Source organism: Amphibalanus amphitrite, unplaced genomic scaffold (assembly GCF_019059575.1).
Source record: "Amphibalanus amphitrite isolate SeventyFive unplaced genomic scaffold, NRLGWU_Aamphi_draft 000262F_arrow, whole genome shotgun sequence".
NCBI lineage: Eukaryota > Metazoa > Arthropoda > Thecostraca > Balanomorpha > Balanidae > Amphibalanus > Amphibalanus amphitrite.
The window spans coordinates 2,720-19,402 of record NW_024881757.1 but is presented as its reverse complement, the minus strand read 5'-3'; the positions used below and the strand labels follow the sequence as shown (position 1 = coordinate 19,402).

The following is a 16,683-nucleotide window of genomic DNA, read 5'->3' as shown; positions in this document are numbered from 1 at the left end:
CGGATGACTGCAGGGGCCCATCGGGTCATCAGGGGCCCCTCGGGTAACCAGGGGCACATAAATGAAACTTTGATATCATTTTTCTTCCTAGTAAAAGACGTTTTATCCGGTGTTTGAAAAAATATATCGGGGCCTGAGGGGCCCCCTGAGGGGGCCATGGCCCCCGTGCCCCCCCCCCACCTTGGGTACGTCACTGCCAATAAGTGTCACGTAACAGCAATGGGACCAGGGACTCTATATGAACTGGACCCAGGGTGCTCGCCAAGAAGACCAATGTCTCCATCGGCCTATGATCCTTCCGGCTCTGAAATGGTCTTGTCAGACCGAAAGGGCATAACCCAACAAAACAAACCAAGTTCGTTAGCTGGCTGCGTGGTGTAGTGGTTAGCGCACTAACCACGCGTTCGAATGACACGGGCTGTTAGGTGCCCAACTCTATTGATCTAGTCTTCCTCCGAAAGACCCATTTCTCCCGGTCTCGAAACACCGAGTAAAAGGTAAGTCTGGATTTCAGAAATAGGTCATTGACACGCCACACGTGGTACACAGAGCGAATACATACTCAAGGCCACCCCACGCTACTTGCACCAAGGTCGGTCCTAAACAAAGCCTTGTTCCCTCCGGTGAGTATCCATTACTAAAGCCGGGTTCACACCGGAGCAGGGAAAACCTATCATCCCCCACCCCTTTTAACAACGGTCCTCGGGGCAGTCAGACGATCACATTCGCCCTTGCCGTCAGCAAACGAGGTAACACATAACCAATCACCACAGACACCCCCAAGTCAGATTACATATAACGACGATTTCTCTGTACCGGACGTCCCGACCGGGTTCGCTGAGGCAAGAAGGCCAAGGGAGAATCACGGCCGTTCGTCAGACGGGGATCCGGTCCACCTCTACCGTCTCGAACTTCATTGTCTTCGCGACATTCGTCGGCGAACTCGTCAATCTCGTCGACGGACTCGTCGACCTCGTCGATGTTGAGCCAGTCCTCACCGGGCTCTTGAGCGAGGTCTCCATCAGAGTCACAGGTGAGTGCGTCCTCACGCTCACTGATCTCAGCCGATCCTCGCCACGGGCGGAGATGACAGCCGTGAATGGTGTAGGTTTTTCCCTCACGTTGTATGACGTAGTCCGGACGCCGGGTCTCCAAGACCTCGTAAGGCCCTTCGTATAACTCCTCCAGTTTTCCCCCTTTTCGAAGCCGCTTCATCATCACCATTGACCCCGGCTCGAAACCGCTTCCTGAGGGAGGTACCCGACGGCCGTCCAGGTCCCGCTGTAGTGTTTCCAGCGCTCGAGCTGAATTTTTCTGTACATCACGGTGGATGTCTCGGGCTACCTGCACGTACGACCTGAAACGATGGCCCTCCTCCGCGCCTGCTCCTTGGAGTTCATGCACCGCCATCCCGTCCGGCTGCGACCCAAACATCAGCTCGTAGGGTGTGAACCCCGTCGCAGCGTGTACGGAGCTGTTGTACGCAGATGCTGCCCACGGGAGCGCCTCGTCCCATTGTCCATCGCAACGTGTCCTCAAGATTTCGCACAGAGTGGCGTTAAAGCGTTCCGTTTGCCCGTTCCCAGCTGGGTGATAAGGCGTCGTCCTCAGCTTTGTCACTCCCAGCACGCGGCACAACTCTCTCACGAGCTCACTCTCAAAATTGGCTCCTTGGTCCGTTAGAAGCTCGCTGCACTGAGGGAACCTTGTGAAGACCTTCGCGATCTTCCTCGCCACTGTAGCGGCTGTGGTGTCCGTGAGTGCGAAGATTTCCACCCACTTGGTGAAAAGGTCAGTGACTACAAGCACGTACGGTTCTCCAGGGTATTAGTCGTTGGTCGCTCGGCGAGCGGGAGGGCAACCAGTTCCGCCCCTGTATCGCGTGACCCCTTGCTCCGCCCAGTTACGCACGAGCGTACTCCACGCCGCGTAGTAGCGTGGGGAGGGGAGCGTTAGAATGGTGGCATGTGTAGAGGCTAGAACCGGTTTCCACCGCCATGCCACCGCCCAGCGACATGGAGCGGGGTCAGTGACCAGGGCGCAGGGAAAGGTCAGAGGTCAGCTATAACGTAGAACTTTGTGTCTCCCTCCCCTCCGCGTGTAACGACCGCACGACAGCGGCCGGCCGCCGATCAGGCTTGACATGTCAAGGTCACCCGCAGTCAACGGGCTCAGAGGGTTGGTCGAGTGTGCGTCCGTGGCTGACGACAGTCTCACTCTCGACCATGTGCTATGGTGCCGATAGACTAGCGTGGGTAATAAGTTTTTGTTCAGTGCATATGGCTGCTGGGGTGTGTCATCTTGATATGATGCTTTGTAACTTGTATGATACGCTTAAAACCTCGCTGGCAGTGGCCGAGAGGAGAGGGGGGAGGGCGGGGAGGCGGGTGCCGCCTCCACATGTTTATTTTTGTTGATAGCTGCGAGTGCTGAAATTTGGCAGGCCTGACCCTTGATTCAAGCTGAATTTTTATGACAGCAGCTGTATTTTCCCCCTCGCCCATATTGGTGTTTTGCCAGCGTCTATCGTAAAGGGGGGAGGAGGGTCCGTTGGACCCCTTTGCCGTTCAGCCCCTGATCGAGCTAGAGCTTCGCGGAAAAAGAGCGTGTTGCCCGTGGCGAGAGGAGGCCGATAATACCCAATTTTAAGGTCCTAGGTCATTTGTTGATAGGTCAATATAATTCAAAAGTCGGGGAATCGGGACCTGTTAGAGCTTCGTAAAGTGAAGCTGTTAAAGGGTTTTGCGGGGTGCTGATCACGAATTTCAAGTTAGTTTTAATCACAGATGTTTTCGTGCATTTAGGCCAGGTCGGGCCAGGTCAGGTCAGGTCACATGTTACGAGGGAACCAAAACTACTTCTTAAATGTTCAAACGGTCTCTAAATGCGAAATCAACTCCAAAATCTACCCTAGAAACATGTAGAACTCGAAAGAGTGAACAAAGGTCATCAAAGGTCAGTGACCTGACTGACCTTCACGTGACCTTGATACCCACTAGAATCCATGGGATCAACATCCTTTGACGTGTTTGATCGCTTAAAGGGACCCTCCCACCTTAACATTAGTTTTGAGTTGAGATAGCCAAAGTGGTGGCCATGGCCTGAAAATACCGGTTTGGGCATTCACAACATCGAAAAATGCTTTAATTCGGAGATATGGAATTTCAAACTTGCAGTTTTCGGATTCTAAGGGGCTAATGCATTGGTATGCCCCCTTAGAATTTGTGACGTCAGCGGAGATCTAACGATTTTTAAATCTTTTACTAAAACGTTTGGCAGCGCGCGGTGGTATATGCTGCTTTGCGCGCAACAAATGCCGCACTTTCAAATAACGTCGCTAGGAACAGTGGAGATACCAAAAAGTAAACAAAAGTAAAAGTCTAATATCTTGAAAACCGGTGAATATTTTTCGATGAAATTTGGTAGATATTCATTTTTGCTCTTTCTGAACCGAGCGACATCACTTTCATGCCAATTCATTAACTTTTTTGAAGGTGGGAGGGTCCCTTTAAAGCCACAAAAAGACAATAAAACGCGCTCTACTCGAAATACGCCAAAACGCGATTCCGGCCAAACATGGTCTCGGAAAACAGGTCACAAGTCAAAGGTCTTTTGAGTCAGGGTCATGCAAATTATAATAGAGTAGGCGTAATATTGATAAACTCGAGGGTACTGAAAGTTTCGTCGCAATCAGCCGCTTTTTGCGCGAGTTATTTGCGAAAAACTGAGGGTAGGAGGTCTGTTCGACACCCTCCTACAAGTGCGAAGGTTAAGGTCAGGCAGTTGACCAATGACGTCAAAAGTGAACCTCTGTAAGGTCCCAAAATGTCGCGACGTCGCAGCACCCTTCGTGCCAGGGGACTTTTCAACGGGGAATGGAGCTTATATGATCTAGTACCAGTAAAACGCCTTTTGGGCGAAGAACGAGCGAGCGAGCGAGATAGTGAGCCCTGCACGTGCGGAAGGGCGAGAGGGTACTTCCAACGGGCTTGTGCAAAGCACCTTTCTAACCGGTCGCTAGCGGCGTGCCAAATTTGAATGCAATCGGCCCAGCCGTTCCTGAGATCTGGAAGCGGCATTCTGCACGTGCGCACGTGCAAACGGGGTCCAAAATGACTTTTGCACGGCACCCTACTAACCGGTCCCCAACCGTGTACCAAATTTGAGCGCAATCGGCCCAGCCATTCTCGAGATCTGGAAGCGCCCCCTGCACGTGCGCACGTGCAGTAGCACCCTAACCGCAACACATGGGAAGGCATTGCCTGGTGGGTGCCTACCTGTATGCCACGTTTCAGCGAAATCGCCCCAGTAATTACCAAGTTATTGAAATGGGAGCAAATTTGGCACCTCTTCTTTTTGTATTTTGCACGTGCAGTGGGGGTCACTCACATAGATCAAGAGTATCCGACCTTTGGTAGCAGGGATGGAGCTACCCTACAAAAATTACCGCAAGACAATCGCCCAAGCGGCTGCTGAGATATGGGCCTCTCAAAATCACGACTTTTGCAAAACAGCCTGAACACCCTCGACTTTTCACGTGGCACGTGCCACGACGGTCACTGAGATGTATCAAAAGTAGTCAATTACGGGGTAGAAGGGATGGGGCTACCCAGCAAAAAAGACCGCAGGCCAATTGGTCCAGCGGTTGCTGAGATATAAGCCTCTCAAAAGCGTTACAGGCCGGGCCGGGCCGGGCCGGGCCGGGCTGGGCCGGGCCGGGCCGGGCCGCTCATACTGAGATTTTTCCGTTATATTGAAAAGACTCACTTCGCTCGCTGCGCTCGCTCGCTCGTAACTATCTCCCAGAGGCCTCACAACTTGTATGTAGCTATCTCGTATTTTTCTTCTTAAGTCAGGTCGGTCACGCAACCTCACGATTATTAATCAATTGGAAAATATGAAAACTGTTATTTTGGCGCCGGGAGCCATCTAAAGCTGTCTCAAGCGCATGAATTCGCGATTTTATACAATATTTGCAAGCCCCAGCATTCACTTTTCCATTCTTAAAGTTAGGCGACTTCATTTATGACGTCACTAAGGTCACAGGAGATTTCACCAAAAAGTCCCGATCAAATTGAGCTAGCGAGTCGGGAAGCCACCAGTGGACTTGTAAGGACCTACCGAATCGAGGAAGCGATATGACCTCCTTGAGCCAGCCTCGTGGCCTGAGTGGCTCTGCCCTGACATGACCTGAGGTAAACACCTTAAATTGACCTTAACAAAAACAAAGCGTATAGACGCGCTTGAGCATGCAAAACTCGATGGTGCCATTATCTTGGCTCTGTAACCACTTAAGGTGAAGTTGTTTACCAAAAACCGATCCCGCGACTTGGAGCACTTCTACTGATCTCAGAGTTTATCGGTGGACCTGAGACATTCAACTCGGTTACCAGTTGCTGCATCTCATACGACGCACGCGCTCAGTTTTATCCGCGAGGCGCTAGCTCAATTAGGGGCAAAAAGACGAAGAGGGGTCGTAATCGCACATAGTATCCCCATATCTCGGCCGGGATATATGCAGAAAACCCAAAATTTCGTTGAGGGTTAAGCACTGAAGTGATATATTATGATGCGAGAAGATATAGGTCAAAACAAGTATGCACTCGAGCGGATGTGAATAAAACTGTGTTTGAGGTATGCCTTTTTTATTATACACTCGATTTGCTTTAGTTATTGGTAAGAACAGATACAACCAAGAAGAGCGCCCCTAAAGAAAAGGTGGCGCACTTGACGGGTGCGATTTTAAGGTCTAAGGTCAGTCGGGGACCTCTAAGTTCGGATCAAGCGCTGCATGTTAGGGTTAAAAAAAATGGGGACAAAAATGCATCCCGATTTTGGCAGCATCGTAATGCTTTGTCGTGGCACTCATCCACTCCCTCGGCCGAAATATTAGCTCCTTTTTGTATAAGTTCTGGCATAATCCCGCACATTATGCTGCATGTTGTTTGCCATGAAAAAAGCATGTTCAGCTACGTTCTACGCAGTACGCACTAACCTAACCACCATCCAATCATCCACCGCTAGCCACCATCCCGTTCTGTGATCCCTACCACCCCACACGAATCAGCCGAGATACTAGTCAGTAGGGCTAGCGCTATCCTCCCCTCCCTTCCTGACTGCACAGCGCTAAAACCCAGAGCCGAGACTTCCCGAGCGCGACCTCTGACCCCACGCGGTCCGAAGGGTCGGCCGATGCCTAAGGGCGCGCCGCGCGCCGGCCACCCGGATAGCCTCTGCCGAGTCTCCCTTCCATACACCGTTTACTACGCGCTCGATTCATTCATGATTCTGTGTTTCCGCGTCCCTCTCGCTAGGTGGCACTACGGATGTCATAGGCGATCCCAGGAAGACTGCGGCCAGAATGCCCCAAACGGCAGAAAATGAGGTTTTTGCTAAATATCTCAGAAAGTATTTGTCTTACGACGATGCAATTTCACAGTGTCGTGGCAAATGTGCATACGCACAAATCGGGTTAATACTTATGCATTTGAGCATTATATAGGACCAGATATGTCCGGAAAAGCAAAACCAACAAGACTTTTACTGGAGAACCGTACCTCCTTCCCCGAATGGTTGTGTTCAAAGGGCCCAAGATGTCTGCCCCCCACTGAGATCCGGGTTTTCCGACCACTGGTACAGAACCACGGCCTTCACAGTGGTGTTGTCGCTCGATCTTGTTACGAGCACACTTCAAACAGCTTCCGCACCAGTTCCGAACATCCTTCTTGACATTGTGCCAATAGTAGTTCTTCGTGAGCCGCGCCAATGTTCGTCGAACTCCCAAGTGTCCCGCGGTAGGGTGGTCATGGCACATCTCCAGTACACGATTTCTCAGCTGTCTCGGCACCACAACCTGCGGCACCGCGCCATGACTCGATTTCCTCATCACGACACCATCAGATACGTAGTACTTGGACTTCTCCGACGCGTAGAACTGCATCTCTGCACTGGAGGTCGTTCCAGGGCCTCCACGTAGCAGCCCATCTCTGAAAGCACGTATGTCGTCATCTGCTTCGGTAGCAACCTTCAGCGCGTCAGACTCAAACGCCAGTCTTCTTATCGGCTTTCGTGAGAGCGCATCTGCATGGGGAATTTCTTGCCCCGGTCGGTACTTGATGTCGAAGTCGTAGTCCTCCGCGAGTTCCAGCAACTTGTCCCGCAGATGTTCCGCCGCGTTCCTCTTCCTGAGCAGATACTGAAGCGGCTTATGGTCGGACACCACCAGGAAGTGGGCTCCCTTCAAGAAGAACCTGAATTTCTTCACGCCAAAGATCACCGCGGCCAACTCCTTCTCCGTCACGCTCTTCTTGGCTTCGGCCACACTCCATCTCTTCGATGCATACGCCACCGGCTTCCCATCATTCTCCAAGACGACTCCGCACCCCACGTCTGAGGCGTCCGTTGTCACCACAAACGGTTTGGTAGGGTCCGCCTCCGCGAGGACGGGTGGACTTGCCAGAGCCGTTTTCAGTGCCTCGAACGCTTGATCTTGCTGCTTTCCCCAGATGAACGGTGCATTCTTCTTCAGAAGGTCAGTGAGCGGCGCCGCCAGTTCAGCGTAATGTGGTACGAACTGCCTGTAGAAGCCTGCTAGCCCTAGGAACTGTCGTACTTCCACCGTCGATGTCGGCTCAGGCCACGTCGTGATGTCTTCCACCTTGTCAACCAGCGTTGAGACCTTTCCGTGGCTGACCTCGTGTCCCAGGCACTTGATTGTCTTCTTGGCGAATTCGCATTTCTCAAACCGCAGACGAACTCCAGCATCTTGAAGGCGATGAAGCACTTCCCCCACTTGCTGCATGTGCACATCCAGGTTGTCTTCAGTGGTGAACACGCACACATCATCGGCATACGCTGTCACATAGGGCAGTCCCGACAGGATGTCGTCCAGCGCCCGTTGGAAGACAGCTCCCGAGTTCTTCATTCCCATCGGCAAGACTGTCCACTGGAAGAGACCTTGATCCGTTATGAAGGCTGTCTTGTGCTTCGTTGACTCGTCCAGCTTGATCTGCCAGTACGCAGTCCGGAGGTCCAACTTCGTGAACCATGTTCCTGTTCGCAACTTCACCATGATGTTGCTCAACGACGGTACTGGGTACGGATCCTTCTCCATCTGGTCGTTGAGTGCTTGGTAGTTCACACAGATACGTAGAGTATCATCAGGTTTCTTTACCACCACCATTGGACTCGCGTAACTTGACTCACTCTTCTCAATGACGCCCCTTTCACACAGGTCATTCAGCTGCTTTCTCACAGCTTCTTGTTGATGCAGTGGCACACGATACGGTTTACTCACGACTGGACGACCACTCGTCTCAATCCGGTGTGTTACGCCCTTTATGCATCCATGAGCATCTTCTTCATTGAATAGAGTTTGGAACTTCCCTCTGAAGTCGTCAGAGACTCGTCTGGTCTTCACCTGTCCCCTTCGGCACTCGATCAGCACTCCGAGCTCCCCGAGTGTATCCAGACCCAAGATGACATCATCAGTCAACTCGGAGACGATGAAGAACTCTGCGTGCACTGTACTGTCATTCATCATGATGTCTGCTACACCAACTCCTTCGATTTGCACTTCCTCTCCGACAGCAGTAACCAGTGGTGGTGTCTGCTTTGCTACGGCATTCAATGCTACTTGTTGGGCAACCTCTGGCTTCATGAGGTTGTGCTGGCTCCCTGTGTCTACCACAACATCAACTTCTCTTCCATTGATCTGGACCTGCATCCTCACTTCTCTGTTCCCATTCACTCTCTTCACAGCACCAGCTTTCTTTTCCTTCACTTCGTTCGCTCTACACTTAGACTCGATGTGGCCCCTTTTGCCACACTTAGAACACTGAGCTCTGCAATCCTTTATAAAGTGACCTGTTTTCCCACATCCATAACAGGTTCTTGGAGTGGCTCCCCGATTCAGACCACTTTTGGCACCCCGGTAGCTGCCACTCACACGTGAGACACTTTCCCTACCCACAGAGGGTGGTGCTCTCTCAGACAGTCTCAGAGTTGTCATCTTCTTCACCAAGGATTCGACAGTCTGACAGTTAGCTTCAAACAGCCTTTGTCGCCAATGGTCTGGTGCCCCTTTTATTGCTTGATGGATGGACATCTGATCCCAGGTCTCAGTGCTGGCCTCTGGTATGGCCCTCTGTACTTTGTCACGTACATGTTGCAGGTACTCACGTGGACTCTGGTTCCTCGCCAGACGAAGCTCATCAAGATCTCGCAGCAGAAAACCCTTGAGATTTTCTGGTTCCAGCAACTGTACCACACCCCTCTCAATGTCCTGCAGTGATGGCACATTGTCTTCCGCTTTTGGCACCTTTTCTTCAAGAGCTGTTGCTATCCACTCAGTTTTCTCATTCGCCCCAATGGCATACACACATAGATCATACACCTCGTCTGGGGTTTTCTTTTCTACCTTCATTCTCCTCTCTATCTGCCTAAAGAAACGCTTATAATCCTGAGGATCAAATGTTGGAAGTGGCAATCCCATACTCGCCATGGTATCCAACTCTAAACTATCTTAAATCCAAAATCACACAGCAATGGCAACGCCGTACACCTAGTACACATACAAACTCACTTAGCGTACTCACGTCAGGTACTCGTCTCACACAGAAACACTCACAGGGATCACTGGTCTCACTTAGTCCTTACAAGTGATCATCACAAAGAACATAGTTGCTTCACATAGGCTGTCTCGGACCCAAACTTCACACAGATGTATCTTGGGCAATGTCAGCTTTCACTGAAAATCCAACTGACTTTCCGCAGGCCTTGCAGTTCTAACCGGACTCTGAAGGTAGGTGCTGTTGGCTGATTTTTCACTTAGCATTTACCAACCACATTACAGCAATGTCCCATGACGTGCTTCACACAGTATTCAATGTCCTCCTTTTGGTCACACAAAGCACCAGGTTTTTCACAAAGTCACAAAGTCAGATATTGGCACCTGTCGGCTGTCACCAAGACAAATTGGCTTCACCAAGGACTTCACAAGCACATAGCCTTTCATTTGCCAATTGCCACCAAGGCACGCCGGCTTCACAAAGCATCACAGGCAATAATCTTGCATCATGCCTGCGCCACGTTTGCCGCAGTTTGAGCGCCCCACGAACGTGCGAGCTTCTCCATTCTGTAAGTTACTATCCCACCGCTGAGATGTTAGGTGCCCAACTCTATTGATCTAGTCTTCCTCCGAAAGACCCATTTCTCCCGGTCTCGAAACACCGAGTAAAAGGTAAGTCTGGATTTCAGAAATAGGTCATTGACACGCCACACGTGGTACACAGAGCGAATACATACTCAAGGCCACCCCACGCTACTTGCACCAAGGTTGGTCCTAAACAAAGCCTTGTTCCCTCCGGTGAGTATCCATTACTAAAGCCGGGTTCACACCGGAGCAGGGAAAACCTATCACGGGGTTCGAATCCCATCGCCGGCTGATGCTTTTGGCGTGTTGTCCCAGTAAATATGCCGACGTCGGCGACTGGGGGCTCGAATTCCGCCGCCGGTTGATATTTTTTGCGCGTTGTCCCAATAAACATGCCGACGTCGGCCCCGTCGGTCCAACGACAAACGATCTCGTCAACCTCGGCAAACGATCTCGGCCCGACGTCGGCACGACGTCGGCTGAACTTCGGCTGGACGTCGGAACATGCGGGCATATCCGACGTCCGGCCGATGTCGGGCCGAGGTTGAACCGACGTTGGGCCGACGTCGGGCCGAGCCTCGGCCCGACGTCGGGCCGACGTCGGCATGTTTACTGGGACAGAATGTTTACAAACATAAGGTAGCGGTTAGGTATGTGTCTGATGAAGCCAACCATGTCAAATGACTAGATTGGTGACCAGGTGACCAGCTGAGTGACAGTTGGGTAGGCAAGGGGTCAACCAAGACCAACTAGCTTCTATGAATGCCTCACACCCCCATATAGTCGGGTGACCACCGAGTTACTCTTTATTCACTCACCAACCACCGACAGATGGATGAAGTGTGTGACGGGCGGGGTGGTGCTGACTTGGCAGAAGTACCGGCCGGCGTCCTGCGGCTGCACGGCCAGCACCCGCAGCGCCCAGTCCTCCGAGTGCGGCTGGTGCAGCGGCTCGAACCGACCGTCACCGGCGAACACGATCTGCCCGGTGGTGAGCAGCTCCAGCGAGCGGCCCCACGATACCTGACGGAGGTCATGAGGTCATTACACACAGTGAGCGGCCCCACGATACCTAGGGGAGGTCATGAGGTCATTACACACAGCGATCGGCTCCATGATACCTGGGGAGGTCATAAGGTCATTACACACAACGAGTGGCCTCAGCACGATACCTAACAGAAGTTCAGGAGGTCATTATACAATGTACATACAAACATACGTAGAGAGCGGTACATGATATCAGCGAGCGGCCCCACAATACCTAAGGGAGGTCATAAGATCATTACACACAGCGGGGCCCCTATACCCTGACGGATGGTTGGAAGGTCAGGATGTGTAGTTAGACGGCCCACGGTGCATGGCGGAAGTGAATTCAAAGGGACATGTTATGCAGCAAAGGCACAGCGGCGGAACACCTTCAATTAGGGGGGGGGGGGGCACTGCCGACTTTTGGTTCCATTCTTTCCATGCAACGCCCATAGGGCTAATGCTAAAATACCTAAATCAAAGGGGGCACGGTGCCCCGGTGCCCTCCCCGTTCCGCCACCTATGCCCACAGTATCTGGTGGAAGTGTTTCACCTTGTGCAGTGAAGGATAAATGTGACTATCAAAAGGTTGACCTATATGTACTTACAATAGGTACTTAATTGAGCAGCAAACGACCCCACAATACTTAGGGAAGAGGTCAGAGGGTTATTACATCCAGCGAGTGACCCACATGCAATGCTTGAGGGAGGTGATTGAAGGTCATTGTATGTAGGTATGCATGCAGTGAGTGGCTTCAAGCTGCACTGGTGGAGGTCAGAATATTATGACACGAGTGCGATGAGGCGAGAAGGATGGCTGTTATAGGTATAGGTAGTCGGAGATTGTTGTCCACTCGTGGAATGGCCCTGCTGCGTGTCGCCGGTCGCGTGATCATCTGCGCGCAGAACGGCCCTTCTCTGATGGGATCGGCCGCTGCGTGACTGGCGCGGTGTGATTGGTCGGTGCTGGGTCACGTGACCGATCTGACCTTGGTATGATCCACCGCTGGGTCTGGATTCTCGTTCTGAGGCTTGATCGGTGTGGTACGTACCTATCTTATACATATGTATAACTGCATATATGCAAATTGAAATAGGCTTAATCATTCAGAGAGGTGCGAGCGACCCTGCGGCACAGAATTGTACTGTTCAATGATCGCAGGTGGGGAGAACTTTATGTACGTACAATATAATGGGCATGAAACGTATCAATTTATAATTGAGCTACGCCTTATCTCAGAACTGAGGCTCCGCTGACGGCCGTCCTGCATGCTTGTCACAAAGTATCCTGGATAGTTATAACGCATTTCTGAAGTTTTTTTTTAATCCTAAAAACTTCAACATGCTTACGTTATAGCTTTGATATGTTAACAATGCACCCAATGTTTGAAAAAGAATCCAACTTTTATTTTTTGAGCATATTTGACATTTGATAATTTGCATTTCGATTTCATATCACTTTCACTTGCCAGTTGCCTATTTACAGGCTGTCAAGATTCGCCTGAAACGAATGTATGCTAATAACATCAAGACTTTGAGAGACTATGGGCTAAGTTCGAATGAAAAGGATCTGGAGCAGCCAGCTGAATTCTATTGTATTGAAATCCTCTTTAATCTCGGCCGCAAAATATGGGCTGCATGCATAGACCGCACAGAGCGGGCTTCTAAGACGTCTGATCATGGGCGTATTTCGGCTCATTCGAAATGAAATTATGTAAATCCGTCTGTGTCAGACAGTGAGAGATAGCACACCGCTGCTGCAAATTGTGCGAACACCTATGTATTTCGACAGAATTTTACTGAGACACATTTACACGAAGACCTCCATAAAGATGAAGAAATAATGAATACATTTCAAAAGGAATAATTTTAGAGCATCCCATTTGGAAATCGTTTGACATAATGGCTCGTGGGGTACAAAAATGAGCTCAGCTGTTACTGTAGCTGCCATTTTATTTTCGCTAGAAACTACTTCTATTGCTTGTAGGATGTCTTCGAAGAGCATATCGCAGACACAGCGACCAGGCGACATTACCGCAAATATAAAAGAGCCTCCAAGTGGCGCTCAGGGGACCACCATAAACTTCGCCGGGCAGAGGTCTCACAGATTGACCAAATTCATGGCATGCTGGGGACTGGTATAGATTCACAGCCGTCCGGCCGCAGAAGATAACGACTTCTGCCAAGTGGTGGGCATATATGAATACATTATCATAGTAAAGCCGCTGTGAAATGCATTACGGCAAATCTTTTGGACATTTGCGGTAACCAATTGCAAAAAGATGAGATTATTGGAATAATGATGTACGGTTTAACATGTGATCTATGATCTATCCTCCTCTTACTTTTCTTTTCTTATTTTCTGAATTGCATTTCTCATTTAGCCGGGAAGGGAGCTGCTCTTTCTTAGTTGATGATGCAGATAAAGCACCTTTAGCCTACTATTCGCATGCTGAAATATGTTTGTTTTGTCATTTCAAACTACATTTGTCAGTTATGTCTGCCATGACAGATTGCCCATGCTGTCCTAAGTCGTGATTCACCACTCAAAAAATGTTAAAGTGATGCTTAAAGATAAAAATATGCCTAATGCAAAGCAAATAATGTTTTCAAAAATAATAACTATGAACGCTGTAACATTTACAAAAGTCAAAGCAATTGTGAACACTCACAGAAATCTGATATAACTAAATATAGCTTCGATGATAAGTGGCACTCATTACCGCTGGATAAGAGCACTTTGCTAAAGCAACAATGGGAGCGGTAATTAAAAGGAAAGTGCAATTGAGTCCACTCTTCACTGTGCATAACTCATCACACATCGCCTTCCTCTTTCCAACTGTCGAGCTAATTTCGCTGTTTGTTCTGCAACTTGGGACGTTTGGATGGCACCGGACTAGGCTCTACGTTGCCCTTGCTCCCATGAATTGTTCATAATTGCCAGACTATCGGAAGCTAATGCCTGGTTCCCGTGTCAGATTTAATGGCGCTGGAGAATACATTTACCGACACTGAAACTTTCGCATGCCAACGAACAGTCAACACTTAACATGGCAGATTAGTGTTGTCCAGCAAAGTGGGGTACCATGGCGTGCCAGAAGAGCTCATATGACGTCACAAACAGTCAACCATATCAGAAGATCATGTGGGTATAGGCCTACATGCAAAGGCCTCGTTGGTCGTTGATAAAAAATTAAGAGCGTTTCGAGTGTTCCTTTGCCTCAGGAGGGCAAATCGAACGTGCGGTTCAATCATATGAGGATAAAATGAAGCTGTCATTTCAGGAGTGGTTTATTTAAGCCATACCGTCAAGATAATCACTTTTCAGTATGCAAACTCTCGTGATAAAAACGTTGAATTGTGAACACTTCTCAACTGTGAGCTCATACAATACAAAAAATGCTGAAACTTCAATTTACTACCTGTCGGCTGCTGGAGGGGGGGGGGGGGGTGGCAGGCATTACACTGGCTAGCGACACTATACTCAGGCGCGGATACAAGGGGGGGGCCATGGGGGCCATGGCCCCCCCCCTTGGCCGATTTTTTTCAAAAATAAAATAAAAAGTTAAAAAGTTAAAAAGCTGAAAAGGGGGCCTCCTGAAAATAAAGTGGCCGAAATCCGATGAGTTTTTTTTTAACCTACCCACTTAGTTATTTCTTAGAAGACTAGCTGAGAAGACTTCTTTGTTAGAAGATTGGTAAAGCTTTTCATAACTTGGAGGTCTCTTATACTCACAGAGATGACCACTTTTACAGGGCCTCCTAACCTGCACAGAGGGCCTCCAAGCCTGCACAGATGTTGAAATGTTGCCTGAACAGCTAGATAAGCTTATAGACGCAGTTTTTTTTTGGGGGGGGGGGGCAACAAGTGGGAAGATGGGGCCTCCAACAGGTGGGATTATGGGGGGGGGGCCTCCTGGTTTCTAATGGCCCCTCCCTTGGAGATTTTCTGGATCCGCCCCTGCACTTACTACCTGTCGGCTGCTGGGGGAGGGGGGGGTGGCAGGCATTACACACTGACTTGATTGACTAGCGACACTTACTACCTGTCGGCTACCAGGAGGAGAGGGGGTGGCAGGCATTACACTGACTAGCGACACTTACTACAAGTCGGCTGCTGGGGGGGGGGGGGGGGGGGGTTGCAGGCATTACACTGACTAGCGACACTTGGCTGCTGCAGGGGGAGAGGGGGTGGCAGGCATTACACTGACTAGCGACACTTACCACCTGTCGGCTGCTGGGGGGGGGGGGGGTGGCAGGCGTTACACTGACTAGCGACACTTACTACATGTCGGCTGCTGGGGGGAGGGGGGGGGGTGGCAGGCATTACACTGACTAGCGACACTTGGCTGCTGGAGGGGGAGAAGGGGTGGCAGGCATTACACTGACTAGCGACACTTACCACCTGTCGGCTGCTGGGGGTGGGGGGGGGGGGGCGGTGGGGGGTGGTGGTGGCAGGCATTACACTGACTAGCGACATTTACTACCAGCGCAGACACTGACTAGCGACACTTCACACTTACTACCTGTCGGCTGCCGGGGGCAGGGGGGGGGGGTGGAGGAGGGATAGGCAGACACTGACTAGCGACACTTACTACCTGTCGGCTGCCGACGTTCCGTATGCGGCAAGTGAGCAGAGCCGACCCGTTCACCCGGGCAGTGACGTTGGGGGACTGATGTACGTCAAATTCGGGCACCGTCAGCGCCTGGGCACGGTCCATGTCGCTGTTCAGATCTCCTGTGGAAACGAGGGGGAGTGAGCTGGGTCGTGTCGCTACCGATGTACTACACAGGGGAAGTTAATGAATGGCTGTTTGAATATGGTAAGCATCACAGCTTAGCAACTAGCTGAACTGAAGTCGACGCCGGGAAAGTCTTTACAAAGAAACGTCTGTTCAGCTTTGCAAATAAATCCAAGCTGTTTAATCTGACCTGGGAAGTGAGTTATATGCAATGAAATTCATCTCTTACGTAAATTACCAACGCTGGCTAAAATAATTCCCTTTATAGCGCGTCTCAGAAGCAGTTGCTGAATAGTTCCAGTCACCTATACAGACGTCAGGGGATAGGGGAGGCATGGTGTCCGATTCAACCACCGTATAGAGGCTCGTCGGTCGTACACCGTCGCTCGCCCGCGCGCTCTCCAGTGGTCGGTAAACACTTGCGGAGTTACGTAGGTAACTCGCTGTAATCGATCCCCGAAATTGGAAGTTTCGTCACGTCACCTGACGATCAGTCTATTACAACAACCCCAACACCAGAGGCGCGTACTAGGGTTAGCTTTTACTCTAGTACGCATAATAGTAGAATATGTCTTTACGCTCGTTGGATGCCGACCTATACATCAACAGCCGCACCATTTGATCGTAATTTCCATCATTTAAAATTCTCAATTCATCAAGTTAACAGCGCACAAGAAGTGACGGGTTGGCCTGACATCAGCTATCACCACGGTACCGTTTCATTCGCTAACTAATCCGATCGCTAAGTAGCTCAGGGCCTGC

General features: G+C 50.5%; 1 protein-coding gene across 2 annotated transcripts in view; it reads right to left on the bottom strand.

The window, feature by feature from the left end:
• LOC122386771 (hemicentin-2-like) overlaps positions 1 to 15,914 on the bottom strand; it is a 65,564-nt gene extending 49,650 nt beyond the window's left edge. Inside the window, exons 1-2 of one of the 2 annotated variants that reach the window (XM_043376318.1) lie at positions 15,775 to 15,914; positions 10,972 to 11,176 (exon numbers count right to left, since the gene is read on the bottom strand). In XM_043376318.1, coding sequence (XP_043232253.1) covers positions 10,972 to 11,176; positions 15,775 to 15,900 — 331 coding nt within the window. In that variant the 5' untranslated portion in view covers positions 15,901 to 15,914. The remainder of the gene's footprint in view (positions 1 to 10,971; positions 11,177 to 15,774) is intronic. The other variant, XM_043376319.1, reaches the window with a different exon arrangement.
• Between the last annotated feature and the right edge of the window lie 769 nt (positions 15,915 to 16,683).